The sequence below is a fragment of the Cygnus atratus genome, chromosome 10, assembly GCF_013377495.2.
Source record: "Cygnus atratus isolate AKBS03 ecotype Queensland, Australia chromosome 10, CAtr_DNAZoo_HiC_assembly, whole genome shotgun sequence".
Lineage (NCBI taxonomy): Eukaryota > Metazoa > Chordata > Aves > Anseriformes > Anatidae > Cygnus > Cygnus atratus.
The window spans coordinates 10,249,627-10,271,526 of record NC_066371.1 but is presented as its reverse complement, the minus strand read 5'-3'; the positions used below and the strand labels follow the sequence as shown (position 1 = coordinate 10,271,526).

The following is a 21,900-nucleotide window of genomic DNA, read 5'->3' as shown; positions in this document are numbered from 1 at the left end:
TTTCCTTTCAAAATCTCCAGGTAGCAAAGCCTGGGCAGAACATCTCACTTCGGTAACTGCATCACAGTGAATCAGCTGCAAATCTCTTCAGGTTGCAGTGTTAGCATGGGGTAAGACAGGGGACTCCAGGGACACGCTGCCGCTCACAGCCCTGCCAGGCTGGTGGCAGGTCCCAAGTTAATCCAGTGCCAGCAAAGCCAGGTTGGGTCAGCTCACAGATCCATCTTGTTGCTAGGACAGTGATTACCCTGCTTAAGAGACTTAATTGAAGTTATCTATCTATCCAAATTCTAGCTTTATCACCCCCAAGCAGATATAGTACCTACTCCTTATCTGCAGCACTTCACTGCAAGGGCACAGGAATTGATTTGTTAAGTTATGTAAAGGTAATTTGATAAACATGCTATATAAAGCATTAATGCATAGCTAAAATGAACAATAATTTCAATATCTATGCAGCAACAACACCCCTGCACCCTGCAGTGAATTTTGCAAGTAGCACTTGGAAAAAATACTTGAGACAAACAAAAAAAAGGAAAACAGAAAAGCAATCTTTTCAACTATCATTCTCCAGAGGCTAGTGGCAAATGAGCATCTTATTTTAAGAGGTCAGGTATTGAACATACAAGAAAACGTGACTTTTAGCTTCTCGCTGTTGGAGATTTTAATTTGTAGATTTACAGAAAAATCTACAAAGGCATAACTACATCATTAGAACTGAATGCAACCAGGAAGATCAGAGCACTTATGCCATGTGTTCTGCTAAATGGAGACAAGTGGCTCAGGCTAACAGGAGCCAAATCTTCACATCATTGTGTCAAAAATCTCACTTTGCACTTCTTTGCATCCCCAGCACTCAGAGCACCTCCGAGGTCTCTGCAAACAACTGAGCTTCGCCACCCACACATCCCTTTGAGCTGTGCAGAGGCAGAAAGGAGCGTGCACTTTGCTTTTCAATAAGAGCAGTGGTTTTAAAAACAAACGCAGCTGTCTCCCGACAGACACCAAGGCACTGGAGTTTGGAGAAAATGAGACTGATTTTGCTGGCTTCTTGTCCCTTTACCCCTGCACGAAGCACAAGGAAGCAGTGCACACAAGGCAGCTTTGCTCATTTTCGTTTAGCAAAGGAATGAGACTGAAGTAAGGTTTAAGGGCACCAAGGTGGCACAGAAATACAAAGCAGAGTCAGTAAGAGATTCATCCCCTGGATTTCCTACTCATCCTTTGAGGAATGGAAAGAGAAATAATGCTACATGCAAATAGATGTGCACAGGCCACAACTGGGGTCTCGCTCAGCCCCAAGCCTTCTCTTCCTAGCAAACGCAGAGACCCTGAAGAAGACAAGAGCCCTCAGCAAGCACCTACCCCTGACCAGCAGCAAGCACAGTGCCTTTCAGCATGTTCCTGCCCTCTTCATACAGAAACCTCTTGGGTTTCCATCCGTTTTATGAGGTTTTCCAGCAGATTTATGGTTCCTTGGGCAGCCGGCTCCATTATATGAATTCTTTCAGTGCATCCATTAAGACTCCTGCTCGCCCCCACCTTTATTTAGCCCATCTCCCGATTAGCTCTGAGAGTCCCAGCACAGTCAGAACGTGACCACTTTTATTTCTGTAGCACTTCTCCGATCAGGTTGTAACACTTTTTGCCCATGTAAGAAGGCAGTGTCAAACCTTCCTAGACAGAGGAATTGGCTGCATATGAGCCCACTGAAGCCAAGAGGTAAAACTCAATGAGAGCAACTCATCTTTCATCTACAGTGTGCCACAAAGTTTTAGATCAAACCCAAGTCTGTGGCCATGACAGTAAAGGTCTTGTACTGATTCCCCCAGGTTGTCATCTATTTAATCTGGCCCCGTTTCTGCTACTTTAAACAGTAGCTATATGCCTTTCCTTGTCAGAAGGAAGCTATAAAGCTCTTTCTAGATCTATACAAGCATTCAAATCAGGACTGGGAGGAACTGAGCAAAACAGAGAAGGGTTATTTTTACTTCTTATTTCTTGCTGCTTGCATCACACTCCTGCATGCACATCATGTCTCTGCAGGAGGTACTTACCATATGTCTGCTTGCTTTGGTTTTAATGTTTGAAACTGGTGTATTTATCTGCCTAGTCAGACACAGAGTGACAAAATGATGACATAATTCGCTAAGGGTCTTGTGGAAGTAGGCTTATGCGGACTAATATATGAAAACAGAATAAGAATGCAACTAGCATTTCATCCTTGCCACCACATTTTCAGGATATCTATCTTTTGCTCCATTTGTAAAGACAATTTGTGTTTTGACTCAGCGAAGGACTGAGGTATATCTTAAGTTTATGCATATGCACTGCTTAAACAATGGCCTGTAAACACATGCAACAATCAGAAAGATCGAATGTATTATATTATTTAAAAACTGCTTTGCAGTTGACAATGGGCATCTAACTATTTAAAACCCAGGGTTCAGTTTCTTTTTATTTAGCAATGATATCCCAAAAGTGTGTAAAATCAATTTTTTAAACACATTTCAAATGAAAACATTTTCAACATTAAAATACGTTTGAAGTGTAAATGCCCATCCAAAGCAGATCCCATTGCAGTGAGACTTCACAAATAAAAACTAATATTCTTGCTGGCAACCTCCAGGTTCATTTTGCTCTCCAGCCCCAGATCAAATCTAAGCTTTGAAGCTTAAAAGGAGTGAAATCCTGGCCACGTTCAAGCCAGCAGTTTGCTCCCAGATCCATCACCCCAGGTTTCTACCTGAGACGGCAATGCTAACGCAGCAGGCAAGGGACCCAGCGTGAACTGTGCCTCACTGGGCTGCTGCCCCATGCCCCTACTCTCCCACCAGTGAACAGCATTACAGACACCCCACTGCTTTTGGAAGGCACTTTGAAGTCTTCAAACAGTAATTGCTCGCAAGCCAAATGTTAGATATTGTGTTGCTGTTTCTCAGCAATATCCTCATGGCACAAATGGGGGAAGCTAGGAAGAGGGAGAAGAAATAACATGGGGCGCAAAGTCATCACCCTGCAGATGTTCAAGTCCCTCCTAAGACACACACCCCTTAGACCAAAGCACCTCCAATTAACTCACAAACTAATGCTGTAAATGACAAGACGTAATTGCAAATAGCTTATCTATTTTAATGAAACCTACTTTGAAAGTGTCCTTACTGACTCCATCCCCTAGACACAGCTGAGCCCACGCTTCTGAGGGCTGAGCCATAAGATCCCCTTACTGCAGTTTCACAAGCTGCTTTGTTCCATCTGAGATGTGGTGGCTGCCTCTGGGCATGGCCATCCTGAGATGATTCAACTCAAGTTACCCAGCAGTGGAAGAGGAATGAATGATGTGAGACCAGTTCACACTTGCATAAAGGAAAAGTTCACTGGTGCAAGGCATAAGATCACTCCAATATGCCAAAATTTTGGGATGGACCTGCCTATATCATCTCCTCACAGAGGCCCAAAGGTCTTTAAACGAAAAACAAGGTCCAGAACAGAGATGAAGAAAATTAATCAAGAGCAAGCAAAAGACAGAGAAGAAAGAAAAAGGTTGATGCCTCCTTCTCTTGGCACCCACCAAGTCCTGGCAGGCCGGTCTCCCCTCCACAGCTGGGGTTAGTCAATGCAACCACTCCCTGTGTTGCAACAAACCCTGCCCAGCACCTGTCCCTAAAGTGACCCCCTGTTCCTCTGAGTCCCATCAGCTTCTTGCTCCTCTTCCTCCTCCTCCTCCTTCCTCTCCTGGCAGTTTCCCCTCTCTACCCTCTAGCTGCAAGTTCTCCTTGCACTTGTTCTCCTCCCTCCACCTCTCCCTGCAAGGCTCCCACCAGACCCAAGCAATTCCTTTTCAAAAGGAACATAACACAACTATGAGCAAGGAAATAAAAATAATATTACTAATAACCTAACATAATATTAGTCTGCATGCACACCAACTGCTCAGCTGCTCCTCAGGGATGCATCCTTTGCCCTGACCCTTCAGCGGCTGTTTTTTTCTGCAGTCTCTAGCTCTTGGAGGCAAGAACCACACATCCAATTTAATTGGGAATAAATCACAAGCACTGTGAGTGCTACCAGGGAACCCCACATAACCTTTTCTCTCTCTGCTGGGCCCCTCTGATGTGCCAGGTTGGAAAGCAGTGGCTCTTGCAACTGCTAGAGCAAGTCTGAGCAATACTTACAGCTGATTGTAATTCCAAGCTCCACACCTCTTTTCTTGGGCAATTTAACGTGGAAAGTGCCGCTGCTGGGTATGACAGACTCTATAAAGCCAAAAACAGACAAAAAGAAAACAGGAGAAAGGAGAGAGTTTTCAGCAGCATGGATGGTTTCTTTGAAACCAAGAAAAACAAGCCCATCAAACTCAGCTTTATTGGTTCAAATAAGGTTGTTCTCTGAGGCCCCAAGGACTTCAGGTTAAGATTTGGATTCTCATTAAAAATACATGCTCTGAACATCAAGTGAAGTGCTCACATCACATTGTACTTCGGTTGAAGTTGAAGCAGCTTTGTCAATGTAAAAGAAAAAGACTTTTCTTCCAAATACAAAGGGCACTTTAGCTCCAGCCAATTGCTTCAGCTCCCTCCTTTCCTCAAGGCCATAGATTAATACAAATATTACACATATTAATGATCAAATGTTTAAAGAGCAGGTGGCTTCTTCATCTACTCACTAGGCTTACCTCAGCCAAGTGGTGAGAAGGCGGCATTTATAGAAGGATCAGAGGAAGGACCCTCTGTCTTAATGCACATTAGAGAACAACAAATAAATGGGAAAGACCCTTCTCACAGGGTCTTTTCAGTCTTGCCTGAGCTCTAGCAAAAACCTCATGTATTTTTGTGAACACACTCCATCCTACATGGTAGCAAAGGCACTGGCAGAGTCTGGCAGGTGATGAGGAGCAGCAAGTCCTTTGGCAACTTACCTGCAACATCAAATTCTATTTCCAGCACCACTTTGTTCGTGAGCGCAGCATCCCGCAAAAGTTGATTAGCTTCCTCCATAGTCCCATCCTCAGTCGCAATGCCGTTGATAGAAAGGACTCGGTCTCCTACTTGCAGCAGCCCACACCTGCAGTCCGTATTGGGAAAAGAGGGGAAAGGGACAAGGAGGCAGGGAAAAAGGAGGAAAGGAGGAAAAAAACAATTCCACACCCAGCCATGAGTTACTTTTGCCAGACAAATCCGTTAGAAGACACACAGAGTACTGACAGATCCTGCAGAAGTGGCCTCAAAGAGATGATAACTCATTCTGCAACGTGTGTCCCAGGGCCAGGAGCCCCTGGAAGGTCACAAGGCAGCAAACCCTTGTGGTTTGCTTAAGCTCAAACATACTTCACTCTCAACCAATATATATATATATTTCTTTTATTTCCTGCGACTTCCAGGGAAAAAAAGAAACCCTTCCCCTCCTAAAAGTCAACACCATGGCCAAGACATGCGAGTGATGAATTGCAAGGACATGAGCCCTCCTACCCTATTTAATAGTATACATCTCTCTCCGTGTGCCTGCATCCACTGGAAACCAAACTAATGGCACTGAAAATTGCACAGAGTCCTCTGCTTAATACATGGCTAATACTGAAGCTACAATCCAATGAACTCACTGAAACGTCTCAGCAAATTGGATAATCATTTATCCCTTGTAATTGCATTTCTGGAAGCCAAATGTACATTGATACTGTTTAACTGCCCTGAAAGGCCAATATTATTCTGATGTGATAGCCCGCCAATATAACCACAACTGGCACTTTGGGCTTTTTGGTTTAGACCCACTTTCTCAAAGAGCATAGATCTGCAGGTTTTTTCACTTTGGAAGTAGAATAATGACAGCAAGGCTATGTTGGAGATGTACTGCTACGGTATGGTTTGCCTCTTGAGGCTCTTCTGTATTTATAAGAAATGTTTGTTCACACATGAACCGCTACATTCACTATCCAATCTCTCTCTTTTTTTTTTTTAATGTACTGTGACCCCAGCAAGACAATCCTGCACATTACCTCCAACAGCTAATCTGCACAAACCCACGGCTCTACAATGACAAGAGCGTAGTGTTCCACATCACTGGCCATGGGCAATAGGTTGCCCATCCTCCTTCTTCTCCACACTCTCCATCAGTTGCTTGCTATAACCACATCTGTTCCATTTCCCACTTGGTACCTGTCTGTAAGGCCATCCACTCGAGCAGAGCATGGGAAAGCACTCTTCCATCACTGACATAAGCTACAGGGTGGTTTCCGAAATAGATTCAGGGTCTGAATGGTTATGGGAACATGTCTAAGGTTCACCTCTACGTTTGGAGTTGTTTTACCATGAAGGCATCAGCTAGCCTGTTTTAAGCCTCCGTCAGACAATCTTTATTCCCCTGCTGTTTAACGATCAACCACATCCTTTGCCCTGACCCTTCTAGAAACCAGCTTCCACTGATATTTCATGCAAGACAGCTTTTTTTTTCTTTCTGTTTTGTTTTTTTTCACTAATCCTTCCAGCCTCTATTCATCACTCACACCTGAGTGAGTTGTAAGAACACGGTACTGTGGCTTCTGGGCACACAAAGGTAACATTAAAGGCAATGGGTACCGGTTGTATTGGTCACTTCCTAACAGCAGGAAAGTCCAAGAAAACACACACACATCCAAATTTGAGAAAAATGCACGAGCACGACAGTTTTTGTCTGTGGCCCATCAAAAGCTGAGATATGAGCAAGTTTGGAGACAGCCTAGGGAGGTTATTTCACAGGTAGGAAGGGATTAAACTTACAGTATATTTGCTCTGGTGCCTGAGTTCATGTCATTCATGGAAAACAGCTGGCTATTTTAGGAGATGTAAATTCAGAAGTGTTTGTTCAAGGAGACTTGGATTAGGACAGACAACTCCATGCAGTATAAATGAATACACCCTTGTGAATACATTACATTGTTTAATTACAGTCCTTAACTGGACTTGTGGCTATATGCAGCTACATAACTATGTCTGGAAATATCAGCTTTTAAATCTGAAAATGGCAGGGAGTACAATAGGGAGGTCTCCTCCAGCACTGAGAGCTTTATTGCTATGGTCACTGTGCACCTTTTGGAAAGGAGGGATCAACACAGAGATCACTTCAGCATTTTGAGGTACCACAAGGACACAACCTCTTTCAGTACTGCTGTTTCAGCCACAAGGACTAGGAGACCATGGGATTCTTTCACACAGCCAACATTTGCCACCTTTTCCACAGTTGTCTCCTCACAAAACAACCATTTCCTGTGCTTCTTCATTCAGGGTAAATTTGCCGTGGCGTTGTACAGCCAATAGCTCTATTAGGTTGGAAGCATTTTATTTAATATTAGCCTCAGTTGATCATGGCAGTTTAAACCCCAGTCTTGCAGGTTTATAAAAGTTTGTGGAGTGAAGCCACGACCTCCTACCTCCAACCACAAGGGTGAGGAGATCTGACATGCCTCGTTAACTCTTCAAAACAATTTCACCATTGGTTTCCAATTACCATGTGCCCTTGCAATGGGTACAGGGCCCTGGGAGACAAGGCTCCTGCACACCTCTCCTTGACTCTGCTATGGGATCCTGCATGAAGTTTTCAGAGGGCTTTCCCAAAGAGTGCATGCATCTCCAAGATGCACAGTCTAACATTAGAGCTCACAAAGTACCTGGAGATCACAGGAGGAGAAGTGCTTAAAAATCAAAGAACAGGAGTTCCATCATCTCCTAGAATGAAAGACAGCCCTATGGGTGTGTTGGAGTCCATGACGGGAAGGTTTCCTTCGGGTTGCAGAGATTTGCATTTTATCATGACTCATTCCTTGGGCTTAAAGACAGCAGCAGAACAGTGGAAGTGTCTTGCTAGACACAGCAGTGAAAATTCAAGCCTTGGACTGGGTATGTGCTGAAGATCTCACTCATCATCAGCAGCATCTGTGCAGTCACTCCAACTGTGGAGCGAGCAGCAGCAGCTGTGACCACAGCCACGCTGCTGGCTGCAGAAACCGTGTCATGTCCTTACACACCCCTGAGTCAACATGCATGGCTCAAATGCACACATCTGTGTGTGTACATCGCTGGGTGGGTCACAGCCCCCAAAAGATCAAAGCTGTGCTGTTAGCATCACCCAGCTGCTGAACTTCCCTCTTGCAAACTCTTCATCCTCAAAAGCCAGAAACACGATGATCAAACAACTGTGTCTGAGCAGAGCTAGAAAACACGTAACACAGCAGGAAGCATTGATTTTGGATACCAGGATGGAGAAGGCATATACTCTCCCACTGCTGTCAATGACAGCTGAGGGAGGACGGATGAAAAAGCTGCTTGTTTCAAGGCAGCCAAGAAGGGACGTCAGGCTTCTTCCTATTAGACCCTCTCTTCTGATAACAGGGGCTGAACCACTGTCTCATTTTGAGCCTAAAGGCTTCATCTTGCATCCAGGAAACAAAACAAGGGGTGGGGTGGGAATGTCTGTTAGAGACCATTGTCTGTAAAACAAATCACAAGTCAGGGAGATGTCAGCTTTTGCTTGAAACTGCCTGTTGCAAGCTAAAACGAAGCAGATAATAAACGCAAGGCAAACAACTTCCCTGAAAAGAGGGTGACATTGTCCTCACCAGTACTGCTCAGATTTGCTAAACACCCGAGAGGCAGCTCCTCCAGGGCAGGACAGATGGGCAAAGCAATTGTGGATCATGTCCTGTGCACAGCAAATTGAGGTTCACAGGCTTTGCACAAGAGTGTGTGAACGTGCATGACAGATGCAGGTGGCCCAGTCCCTCTACCCCTGCTGCTCACCTACTTTTGCAAAGGGCAACAACCACAGCCCAAAAAAGCAGAGTCCAGCAGCCTCAACTGAGAGCCTGACTTGGGAAAGGGGAGAAAAATGGCCCCAATGCCTTGAGCTGTGATTACAGCAGAACCTGTCAAGGCAGGGGAAAAGGTATCTAGCAAGGATGGAGCAAACAAGCTCTGTGGGACAGCAAGAAACAAAAAGTGAAATGAAAACACCAAACTGCCTTTTTCACCTCCCTGTAAACCCAGTACACTTACCACTTCAAGATAAGGAGCAAAAACAATGTTTCCCTGCCAGCTAGGAAGAGCAGCACAGTCTAGGAAAGGAAGAAATACACTGGAGAGATTTAATCCCCAAATCGAATCCACACTGCAGATGCAGAGAGGATTGCTCCCTGCCACCAGAAAGCAGAGGGCGGCAGCCAAGAGAGCGCGAATCCTGCTGGGTGGGAGTGGCGAGGGAGAGCAGCGTGTGTGTGACATGTTAGAGCCAGGCAAGTCCACACCACCACTCGTTGCTTTCACTCCAGGCCTGGCAAGAGGATAAAGCAAAGCCAGGCAGATTTCAGCACATCTCCCTCCTCCTGGGGGACAGCAGGCTTTGTTGCTGCCTGATTTATAAAAGGACTTTGGTGCTTCGCAATGTGAGCCAAGTTCACCCTGGTAATATAGGATTAAAAAAGAGCAAAATGCCACCACTTTGCTTTTTTAACTTTGTTTGCAAACAAAGAAGCCAAAACATAAAAGGCTTTTGAAATCGCTCTTAACCTGCCTCGCTTGGGACAACACATTTTCCTATTCCAGTCCCTTGCCCCAGTCCTCCCAGCCTGGCCTCACACACACCCCAGTGCCAGGCACTCGGGCTCCTCCCGGCCTCTGCATCGGCCACCTGGAGACACACAGAGAGACCGGACGGCACAGCAAGAGCTTGCATTTGCAAAAGGAAACACCAGTCCCATGCTGGGACTTGATCCATTCAGCAAGAGAAGCATCATTATAGGGCATCTGCTCTGTAGTGCGCAGGCACTTGAGCAGACTTTAAACCCAGCCGGCAAAGGTTTTGGAAGAAGTTTAACCAGAGCTCCCATGCTGAGGTTCGGCCACTACAGAACTCATTGCTCTCCGTTTCCCCAGGGGTCACGCAGAGCGGTTAATGCTGCTCCTCCATTCTGCTCTTTTCCCAGAATTATCAAGCCGAAAGCAGAAGTGCTTAAATGCACCTCAACCAGCCCCTCAAACAGAGCCCTCCTCAGTGGTTCAAAACTTTCAGGTCAATTTATAGAGCTGGGCTCTGCTACAACAAAACCAGGCAGAAAACACTTTCTATTCTTTTGTATATGTTTTTCCCCTTACTGCAACCAGACAAAAGCTTTATCTTTCAATGAGAAAGAAAAGGAAAAAGAGTAAGAAAAAGAAATAAAAGGAATGGGAATGGCACTCTCACACAGACACATGCTCCCTTCCTCCTCCTCCCAGAACAGCCGTAGCCTGGTGCCAAGACGTTCACCTGGGATGCGAGGGAGGCCGCGGTCAGCCGACGAGTGCAGAAATGGCAGTGACAGTAAACCATGCCCAGTGAAGAATGGGAGATATTACAAGGATGATAGTAAATATCTAAATGAGCCTCTGAGGAGAGAAAACAAACCAAACCATGAAATGGTCAGCAGCAGCACCATCAGCATCCAAGGGCAAGGTCTCTAACCTCTCTGCCGGGCTGTCAGGCTCAATAAAACGGACGAGAGGTGGGGAGGACAGGGTTTCGGTAGCAAAGATGCCTCCCTGGAGCTGAAGTCCGAAGCCATTCAAAGGGTCTCCCCTGAGCACCACCTCCGTCGTCTCCGTGTGGACTATCTGCCCACCAGGACCCACCGTGCTGGAGGCCAGCGACACTGTGAGGAAGAGAGAGGCAGAAGGTCAGGGCAGCCAAGTCAACATCACAGACCTGGTTGTGGTGAGGATGGTGACCAAGGCTGAGGGAGGCTCTGGCAGTGCTGGGATCAGCTGTCCTACCCAGCTAAGAGTCAGCAAGGGCAGTAAGGACAGTAAGGAGAGCATGTGCACCTGTCCAACCCATCCCCAGCCCCTCACCACTCTTACGTGAGCTCTTGTGCTCCTTCTTCTTCTGCCTCCTCCTCAGCATGGTGGTGCGGGGGCTCATGGGGTGGGAGCTGCGAGGTAGCGTGTTGGAGTTCTGGCAGGGGAAGCCCTGCGCGTTCATGGTGGGAGATGAGAAGTTGGCAGCCACCAGAGCTGGGGAAATACAGAGAGTGTTAAAGCGTACACAAAGAAATGCAGTGCTGGGTTCACCTAATAGATATTCACCCAGCTCCTAATAGTTTTGGACTAGTTCCTTCTTCCCAGGGCTCAAGTTGAGGCGAGCCCACGTCCTGGGCTTGCAGCTCCAGGAGAGCTATCAGAGAGGGCTTGGGCTCAAGATGGACATTGCTCTCTGGTGTGAAGAGACTCCAGTGACTGGCCATTGAGGCTACCAGGTGAAAAATGTGTCACTGATGCAGGGCAGCCAACAGCTGGTTGGCACAATGGCACTAATGAACCTTAAATACATAGGAAGAGAAACCAGAGCTTGAACTTGCTGAGCAACTGGGCTCCCCTACTTGCTTCCCAACACACAGCACAATGTTTCCTGCCTACCTCACTGCCCCAAGACCAGAAGCCTGGGGCTGAACAGAATCTGCTTCTTGCAAGAGATGTGTTTACAAACAGATTTTGAAGCAGACGGAGTCCTTCTACCATGCAGTGCAGCACTAGGGCTGAGCTGGATGCGTTGGTGTACCACACCCCTACATGTCACCAGGGCTGCCCTCCTTGTCTCACAGTAATTCAATTTTTCCCTTGCCCATATGAAAGCAGGGCACAGGGGTGTGGGATAAGGGGATGGGAGCACGGGTCTGCCCAGCACACCGCTCTCATTGCAGTTACCAGCTCAGTGCACACAGAGTAGCAGACACTGATTTTGCACCAAATACTGATTTTGCACCTCAGCATTGGGCCTGTGGCAAGAGACCCAGGTGCCCTTGGAGGAAGTAAGTGACACCCCAGGCCACAGAGTTGGAGAGGCACAGCACGAACACATGCAGGAACAGGGACAACACCGTGCTCTGGGGTTACATTTGCAGTAATCCTGTCCAGACGTCTGGTTCCAGGTGGGCGTCTTGCAGTGCCCGGGGTGGTGGGTGTGACAGTAGTTGACGCAGGGGTCCCAGCAGTGGTGGTGGTCGCTCTTCTGCACCTTGACTGATGTCACCCAGCGGAGCAGAAATCAGCACAGGCAGGGAGGAGAAGTGAGAGAAAGAAAAAGTAAGAAGCATAAGGCAGGAGATTGTAGGAAAGAGCCTCATACTGGCTCTGAACATGCCACAGTGCAACCGTGGCGTGTAAAGCACCAGCAGCAAAAACGCATCCCCATGTAACCTCGTGACACTTGACGCAAAGTGGCAGATATCCACCCATTCCCCTTAAAAAACTCCATGTCCTGAGCCAATGGCCTGACTAAGCTGTGCTGGCAGCACACAGATGTCATTACCATTTGCAGTCTGTTGTGCGACGTGCAGAAGCTGCCTCCAGCCACGAGTTTCCCACAGAGACCATCGGCATTATCTGACAGCACCGGGGAAACCTCCTTGTGCTGTTTCCCACCTTGCTGCCCTCCCAGGACAGCACTCGATGCCTTCTACACGTGCCTAGGAGTGCTCCGAGCACTTCTCTTGGCTTCAGCGTTTGGATGTTTAGTAGCTGCTCTTGGCTAGCAATCTGTCGCAGGGTGCACATATGAAAAGGGCGGACTGCAGCTTACCAGAACAAAAGGGATTTTACACGCTGCTGCTTACAGGCAATTACACAGGGCCACCAACACAGGAAGAGATGCCAACGCTATGGCAAACAGCAAATTAAAACATGGCACCAATGTGGCAGACTCTATTCATGGCCACACAACAGCTTTAGCTGCAGTGTGGCATCCATCACCCAGAAATCCCTTGTCCCAGGAACTGCAGCTTTGCAACACCAGGTCCCAATGCCACAAATCCCCTCTGATGTGCCTCAAACACACCGCCAGGTACAGGTCCCTGTTCTCCTCTCACTGATGCTCCTTTTGCTCCTGGGCAGCACAGGGTAGATTCAATTGTCCTTGCCCAGCGGCAATGAGTTTTCTCTCCCAAACCCCTGCACCATGTTGTCTGGATCAATTTTCTTCTGTGGGGAATTGCTAGCTAATGAGCAAGATTGCAAGTGTCTCTTTTGTTCAGCTGAGCACGAACAGCATCCCACAGCAGAACATCACAGCTCTTAACCTTGCAACTGCTGGCACTCTCCCAGCTGAGACCTCCTCCGGGCTCTGTGCTCTCCACACAGGTGGGAGCCCCGCTGGTGCTGGCACTGCCAGGGCTTTCTGAGCGTGCAAACCTGGGAGAGGGACTCAGCTTAGCCAGTGTGTCCACCCAGAGATCTCTTCTAAAGGTCATCTGTTAGCGTCTTTAACACTGGATATCCATTTTTCTTATCTGAATCCCTAAGGTCAAGTTTTCTGACCAACATACTTACTATTTCAAAGTCTTTGCTAAACATTTAGTGAGTTTAGCACCTACTCTATAAAGTTCTTAAAATGTCCACTTCCAGCTCTGGGGTTTCTATTTTGTGGATTCAAAAGGAAATTCAGAGTCAGCAGGCTTTTAAAAACAAAAATCAAAAGAGTAAGTGTGGCTGCATCTAGACAAAAACAGAGTTCCTAATAACATGAAATACTTTGAACATAAGTGACAGAGCTTATGGGTGTATATACAAAACCATTTAATCCATTTATAGTAATTAAACCTCTCCCATTTGTCTCTAAGTTCTTAGCCCATACCTGACACAACAGAAAAAGGTCTATGAAACTCGCAGTGGGGGAAGAAAAGAGGTTTTGGACAATAATGGGATAAAAACCTACAACAGCCTTTCCCAAGCCTTCTGCACATCATCGGTGCCTGAGGAAACCCACCCATCCCAGCACTGCTCGCAGGCACCATCCGCTCCCACTGATCTTGTGAGCACGGCGTAATCCTCCCACAAACTCTCCAAATGCCCCCAGAGCTGCAGAGAAAGCAAACTCTGTTTGACAAATCCTGTGCTTCAGCATTAGACTGCAAGGACCATATTTTTTTCATGGCAGCTGCAGCTTCAGATCTCTCTCCGCTTCCTCAGTAACCAGATTTTCATTGCACAAGAAGCCATATTTAGAAAACATCACAACAAGCCCCATGCAGGCACACGCTGGATGGACTCAGTAATGCAAGCGCCAAGCAGAGACATCCCTGCACTGTCTCGTCTCCTCAGCTGCTTTCTCTGGGCTTCACTTTCCTGCCAATCATGACAGTTTGCTTTTGCATGGCCCGTTTTTCCTTACTGCCCTCATTTGTTTCCCTTAACTCAGAAAAAGCAGCCTGTGGAGTTGCCTTTCAGTTCCTGGAGCAGAAGGTAGAGTCTCTCCCAGGTCCTAATGCAGATCATCAGCTTTGGTGCGGTTCCTTGGCTCCCCACCATGGGCTGCACGATGCTGTGGCTGGTTACACCCCTGAAGAGCACTGCTTCATGAGCTGCTCCTCTTGACCTAAGCACTCTCTTTCCTGTCCCCACCACCTCCCTTTCCCATCCCCATCGGCACTGGTGAAGGTTTAAGCCCAAGGACTGCCGCTCACCTCTGCCTCCTAACAGCCATGTCGATGAACAGCATCCTTTCCGTTTACCCCTCATGTGTTAAGAGTTTAACAAAAAGTGGGGACAATCATTAAACCCCTTATTTATTCATACTGGTGTGTTGCAATTATTCTCTCAAGTTTGCCTGCTGAATTTCTGCCACAGCAAACTGGTCTTATGCGTAGAGATATGGGTAAAAATGCCCTGAGCACACAGATCTGTCCTTCCACAGATCTTCCTCCTCCTGAGCTGCTGCTGAATGCATATATTCTGAAAGGAGATTAGGACCAGGGCACTAATGGAAGAAGGAGAATAGTTCATTTTAACAGCCATTGAAAAAAGATTATAGCTTTCCATTTTTTCTTGGGCACAAAGGTCAAGTCATCTGTCCCCTTTGTTAAATGGCTTTAATTCTGCACAAATTGGACTGGACGTGTAAGAGATTTATTTCTAGACATGGAGGTGTTATTAGAGTTTATGTTTCACTGCATCACGTTAAAGAAGACAACACAGATAATTTCTTCTTTCACCAAACCTCCCTAGAAGAGAACAGAAAAACGAATTGGGCCTGGGGCTCCTGTGCACCAACATTATTAAAACGCACGTTCCTGAGAGAGAAGTGACTCAAAATGGTTGCAAAAGGGGCCGGTACTGAACCAGCTGAACCAGCCGAGTTACTAGAGGCCCAATGTAGACTGTAACTAAACTGCAGGCAGCAGTTGCAACAAATCTTACAGTGAGGCTGATTTCACAAATACACGTATATGAGAGCCTGACTCAGCGTCTCACATGAAGAAGAAACTAAAGGTGGGCAATAAGGATGCTCACAGGACAAATTCCTAACATTTGAAATTTACAGGTATTTACGGTTTGATGAGCAGGATTTTTTTTCTAGTACTTCTTTGGAGAGAGAAAAAAAGCAGCAGCCACTCTGGATGCCTCCACTGTGCCCCTGGCTGCTCAGACACAGCTGCCATTCAAACAGGCTGGGCCAGAAAATGAACACTTGTGCTTCAGCTTTATTTCCTACAGAAGTCCAGCGGAACCCTGCCTAGCTACTGACACATTCTTTACAAAACCTTACCAGGCTCCGGCCGATGAAAGCTGAGCTTAGAAATACATTTGCCAGGACCAAAGTTGTCTTACTCCCTCTCCATTAAAGTCTCTTATCCAAAGTACTAAGAAAGCAGCAGCACTGCAAAACCTTGGGATTCCCAACTCCAATTTTCCCATACAAGCACAGATGGTATCTTTTTTTTTCCTATTCACATCCTTGAAGAACGTCATCTAATCACATGCATTTCATCAAAACACCATTTTTTCCTTCCCAGATGTCTCTCTTTGGTGTCTGTTGTGAGCATCCAAAAGCAGTGAGAACCACAGCAGGGACTTCAAATGAGTTTCGAGGGCAACCAACAATGTTTGCCGAGAGGACATACCTGTTTCTGGAGGCTTCAAAGGCAGCCTGCTTTGGTGAACAGGTAGTATCTCCAACTTGACATTTTCTGAAGTGGCAGCTAAAAGCTGAGTTGCCTCTAATAAGGAGCAGTGCTCTGTGCTCGTGCCATCAATGGAGAGAATATGGTCACCAACATGCAATGCGCCACATCTGCAAAGGAAACAGCAAGAGAGGTAATTATACACACGGCCAAAATCCATGTCCTTATGGCTGGAAGCAGAAACATACAAAATCCAGCTGTTTTGCTTCAAATTGTTTCTTTCCATATCTCATTTTTGACTTTCAACTTGAACATTAGGTTTAAGCGTTGACAAAAACATCAACTTAGATGGTTCAAGTCTAGCTGCTGGTGTTCTGGGAAAGATCTTTCAAGTTTTTACTAGTGCACAGTCATAGCCACTCCGGATGGCTGGGTGTTCACCCAGTGGTGGGGTGGGTCCTACCAGCCAGCAGTTCAGCGATGTGACTACTAGGGTGACAAGCTGACTTGTACATCAGGAAAAGGCTCCAGCCAGAAATTTCCACAAGAGGTGCCTGCCATTCCACAGCTCCAGGGCACTCAGACCCAAGGTTTTTAGAACAGAGCTCAGCTTTCACATGCACTGAATTACATTCGTTCCCAGTGAGGAGTGTCCACTGGTGTTAGGTCAGATATTTTTAGCATGCTTAGTGGTAAGAACATGTGGGCATGGCCAATTCAAGGAGAGGCAGAGAAGAATGGTATATAACTAACAAGATGACAAGAAAGCAGTGGAGAAAGGAAAAGGAGAAGTGGAGCAGCCAGTTCAGATCTTTACCTGTCCACCACACTGGCCGGCTTGATCTTATCAATGACAATGACCTGCTTGTTCCGATGCGTGGTTGTCGTCAGTGTGATTCCTAGAGTAGATCCTGGAGTCTTTGCTATTTCAACCAGTAGAGGACCCGAAGCATTTGCTACTGTATCTGCAAAACAAGAGAGTATCTCAAGACACCTCTACAGACTTTTCTTGTACTAAATGCAGAAGCAGACAAGAGATTGGCCAATTGCGCTGACCTGATGTGAGCATCAGCACATCTGTAGTTGGGACATCCTATACCCCAAAAACTCTGCATCACATCTAGTTAACAAAGAAATCCTCCCAGTACCTAAAGAGGACCCACAGGAAAGCTGGGGAGGGACTCTTTGTCAGGGAGTGTAGTGATAGGACAAGGAGTAATGGTTTTAAACTACAAGGGCAGATTTGGATTAGGTATTAGGAAAAAATTCTTTACTATGAGGGTGGTGAGGCACCAGAGAAGCTGTGGATGCCCCATCCCTGGAAGTGTTTAAGGCCAGGTTGGATGGGGCTTTAAGCAACCTGGTCTGGTGGAAGGTGTCCCTGCCCATGGTAGGGTGGTTGGAATTAGATGATCTTTGGGGTCCCTTCCAACCAAAACCATTCTACAGTTCTGTGATTCTATGATATTACAACAATTCACACATGGAAACAACTCTCCTGCTGCTCTTTTTTGGGTTAAATAACAAGAGAATGCGCAAAGTCTGTGCACCAGTCATATCAACGTAAAAGAAAAGCACAAAAAAAATCAGGACTTCACTGTTTAAGGTTCTTCCCAAACAAACCAAAAAAAGGCACAGAGAAATATGATTATGCTTTCTGAGGTATCCAGAAGTCTTGCATGCTGCTGACCACCAGCACAAGCCAGCAACTCCAGCATCAGCTCAGGAATATCGCTGCAGCTGCTTGTTTCAGTTCCACTAGTGTGGCTCTGGGAACAGAGACTCAGAGCTTCCTACCCGCATGCTTACAAAAGCCTTCTCTCCCCCATCAGACAATACAGGGGTAGCTCATGTTTAAACAATTCATTTCTGCAATAAGCTTAATGCATGCTGTAAGTGAGACTCTGAAACTCCTACGAAACTGCACCTGTTAGCATCTGCTTCAAAGGAAAGGCTGGCAGAGCCCTCGGAGAGCTTGATGCCTCCTCAGCCCTTAATTATTCATGGTGAGGCTTTCCTCTTCCAAAGCTATACTCCACTAAAAATGCTGATGCTACTCAGCTCCAATATTTGATGCATGGCCCATTCTTGTTCTTTGATAAATGGGAACATTGATGCAGATCTTGGGAGCTAAGCTGCAGGAAGGTCTTTCATGAGATTTGTCAAGATGCTAAGACCCTGGAGACAGATTTTTCCCTTGTGTAGGGATCAGCCAGGGGATGTTCAGGCACTGATCTACTCACAGCACCCTTTTTCCTGGGGAAGGAAGGAGCAGGACCAAGCCACGTTTAAGATTATGCAAGGCTTCAAATAAAACACTGTTTATTCTCTGCTGAAAAGGACCATCGGAGAGACCTGCAGGCCCTGGCAAAAAGCACAGCCCCAGCTCAATCCAAGGAGCACAGAGCACCCAGGTAAAGCCTGTGGAAGGTGCACTTCAGCTTCATTAGCAAAGTAAGCACCAAGGGACGACGGATCTTCTCCAACAGCATCAGCTATACAATGGTTTCGCAGCCCATGAGTGTCCAGCACACATCTTCCAAAAAGGGATTTACTCACATGCATATATTCCTCTAGCCAAAGGGAAGGAGATAGTAAAAATGGCCACGGAAACAGCTTGCTGGGATGTTAGATCTCTGTTTCTTTGCAAGAAAAACACCTGCTCCTCTCGGTTTCACCAGTGTCCAAGCTTCTCGGCTTTGCCAAGTGTTTCCCAGAAAAGTCTCAGCACAGTGGCGAGAGGAAAGGGCCACAGGCACCTTCTGCCATGCCAGGACCCAGCTTTCAGTAACACTCCAGGAAATCACAGTCAGTCCTTCAGCCCACAGTCCTTCCTGCCCCTGTGCAGCACGGCCACCCTGCTGCCCCTTTAACTCCCATCTCCAGTGGCACAGACAAGGATTGTTCCAAATACATTTTATAGAGGCATTTGTTGAAGAAATACCAGCCAAGCCTCTATTAATTATTCCAGGGAAAGATTTGGCTCAAATCAAAGGTCAGGAGTCTGCAATTTAGCAATATTTGTGAGGCATGATTAACACGGGGCTATTAAATCCAAGCCAATTTGAAAAGAAATGCTGAGAGGACAGGGCAGGCCAGGCAGCAACCTTCCTGCAGGGAGGCAATCCCATTGCTGCTTTGGCACCACGAGGCGTGCCTGCTCCACCAGGCACATCTGCAACCTCCCCGTGCATTCATGGAAAAGGCACCTGCAGCTCTCCTGAGTTTCAGAGCACATCTCACCTTACTAAAGCAAGATCCCTTCTCCCAAGCCAAGGGTCTGAACAGTTCTTTGGAGGCTCAGCACTGATGAGGTGTTCAGCTCACACGTGCTCAGCGCATACCAAGGGCCAAATGTCACACCAGTGTAAAACAGTCATCACTGAGGCCAGCAACACTGAGCTGAATGCGGACACAGCAGCTCGCATCATTTCTCTAGGGCTTTGTTACCAAGGAACAGAAGACAAAACATACACGTATGCTGTTCTGCATGTCCGTGCTCACTGTCACAGAAGGGTTTGGCAAGCCATGATTTGTGCTGTTTTACAGATTGGGAAACTGAGGCACAACTTGTCCCAAAAGATGCTTTTTTAGTGGATAGCCAGAAAGCTTGTTCAATAGGAAACAGAAAGGGATCTCACTGCAATTCCCCTTTGTTGGATAAAGACACTACATCTCCTGACACTGAGGTGAAAGCACGAACACTATCTTCATCCACCTTCAGAAAAAAAATGTTTTAGTAATCAAATAAACCCTTGTCCTCCACCTTTTCAAAGACACCTTCCTTTTAGGTGGCGCTGATTAAATGAATAGGGTAAATAAATTGGATAGCACCCTGTTAAAATTCAGTATCAGCAGCTCTGGCCCAAAGTCAGTCCCAGAAGCCCAGCTAACATCTGACCCCAAATCCTGCCTGCATCTTTCCTTCTAAACCCAAACTCCACCCGTTTCAAAACGCTCAGGGGCAAATTCAGTAGCCACCGTGTCACTCACTGCAGACCTAATCAGCCCTAACCCTTTCCAACAAAACAGAAAGAGGAAAGCCGATCAAAACTTGCTCAAGTACAGCAAATCCCATTGCCCTGTCCACTTGGCTGACCCCAGGTCCCAGGAGGACACAAAGGGCTGTGCAAAACCTGCTCACACCCTACACTTGAGGAGTACTCATCCATCTCATGGTGGATACACGGGAGGCAGAGCCTGCTCCAGGCAATCAGACACCCCGGTGCTGAAGGTACAGGAGAGCTGGTTTCCCCACCGGTTAAACACTGGGGGTTGGCAGCTGTTTTCCTAGTGATCATTCTCTCAAAAGCTTATTTTTAAGGAAATACTTAAAGAGAGGGAGGAGAGGACCCAGCAAATCTCTGCTCATTCATAATCTCTAGCAGAGAGCTTCCCCCTCCATGACTCAACCCTCACGGCTTGTAGCCCAGTGCCTTGTGTCACGGCACACACAGCTTATTTAGAGTAACTATTCAAATGCCACCCGTTTCTGGCTGATCAGTTTATTTGTTGGATTTTTTGTGTGTGTTAATTTTACCCTTTTTTAAAGGCCCACAAGATAGAGCGTCGCCACAGGAAAGCATCTGTTTATTGCAATGTTTATCTGGCATCAGCAAAAGGCAGAGACTTTCCCCATGCCCAAGGGAGGTGCGTGCCCAGTTTGCGCTCCTTTTAAATGGAAATGGAAGATTAATTTAATTCCTTCAGTGGCCTTGAGAAATCTCAGCCAATTTGACTGAAAGCCTGCTGCAGCCCCATCCTACACTGGCCTCCCTGGTGGAAGCCAGCAGCCAGGGGATGCTTGGCGGTGGTGGCAAGCAGCTGCCGCAGCCCTCACACCGAGAGCTCCACGCAGCTCATCCTCAGCACACAATTTGGGCTGGAAAACTGCACTGCTGGCTGGGGAATGCCATGATTCAACAACGCTCCCCCGCAGCAGCCTTGGTCTCTCACCAAGGACAGATGTAGCAAAACAACTTTCCCTCCTCGAGGGTCAGCCCACACCACTACACTGGTGGCATCCCCAGCTCTTTTAATGAATCAAGCAAATGGCGTGGCCACATGCTCCCCAAGCCCCTTCAGCAAGAGCTAGTTTTCAAAATGGGAACATGGCTGCCAAGTGGAAAGCCTCACCCCAGCAGCATGTTTTAAAAGAGTTCCAGCAGAGCTGTTACTTTTCTCCCCAAATCACAGAGCACACCTTGGGAGGCGGTGGGCTAGGTGAGGGAGGGATGCCAAAAAACCATTAGTACGACTAAGGGCTTGGTTGTCACTCCCTGGGCAGAGGATCTGTTTTACCGTGTGGTCTCTCCATCTCATTTAACTGCAGGTCCCCAGCATCCTCACAGCCTCTCTTACCATGCACAGAACCAGGTACCGTTTTCCCTCAGCTCTCCTCAACACTCAGGTCCCAGGCACATGCTGCACCCACCACAGCTAGCACATCTTGTTCATCTGTTCAGCTAAATGTGGTGCTCCCTTCAGGCTACTCGTGTCCCCACACTGCTTCCAGCACCTGCTTTTCCCTTCTCTCATCATCTTCCCTTGGTTGCTAAAGAGAATGTCTGTAATATTTGTGATTTGGGGATGATGCACTCATCCTGCTGCAGTTATTAGCAGTTGCCTTGGCAAAACTGTCTGCAGAGATTGTTTTAAGCTACATGTTCTGCATCATCTTGCCTTTAAAGAAAGCATCCCCTTTATGGGGATGGGGAGAAGCAGTCTATGAAGAAATTAACTAAAGAGGGGCTGGTTTTATACCTTCTTGGGATGTACGTAGTCATGGCCCACTGTATAGCAACACAAGAGGGAGAAGCACTGCACAGAACCTGACGTTGCTTGTTTTCAGCTTCAGGTGGGAGAGTTTCTCAAGAAGAAACACTGAACACTTTCATGACTATTTTTTGCTCCAAGTCAGGATCTAAAACAGTCAACTTTCTGCGACATTTGCAGCAGGACACCATACAAACAAGAAAACCCCCAAAGTCCATTTCCCACACACC

General features: G+C 46.9%; 1 protein-coding gene across 1 annotated transcript in view; it reads right to left on the bottom strand.

Moving 5' to 3' along the window:
* GRIP2 (glutamate receptor interacting protein 2) overlaps positions 1-21,900 on the bottom strand; it is a 77,904-nt gene that overhangs the window by 25,255 nt on the left and 30,749 nt on the right. The window contains exons 8-14 of the mRNA XM_035546630.1: positions 16,713-16,860; positions 15,896-16,065; positions 11,895-12,020; positions 10,863-11,015; positions 10,468-10,654; positions 4,919-5,064; positions 4,176-4,256 (exon numbers count right to left, since the gene is read on the bottom strand). Of these exons, the coding sequence (XP_035402523.1) occupies positions 4,176-4,256; positions 4,919-5,064; positions 10,468-10,654; positions 10,863-11,015; positions 11,895-12,020; positions 15,896-16,065; positions 16,713-16,860 (1,011 nt within the window). The remainder of the gene's footprint in view (positions 1-4,175; positions 4,257-4,918; positions 5,065-10,467; positions 10,655-10,862; positions 11,016-11,894; positions 12,021-15,895; positions 16,066-16,712; positions 16,861-21,900) is intronic.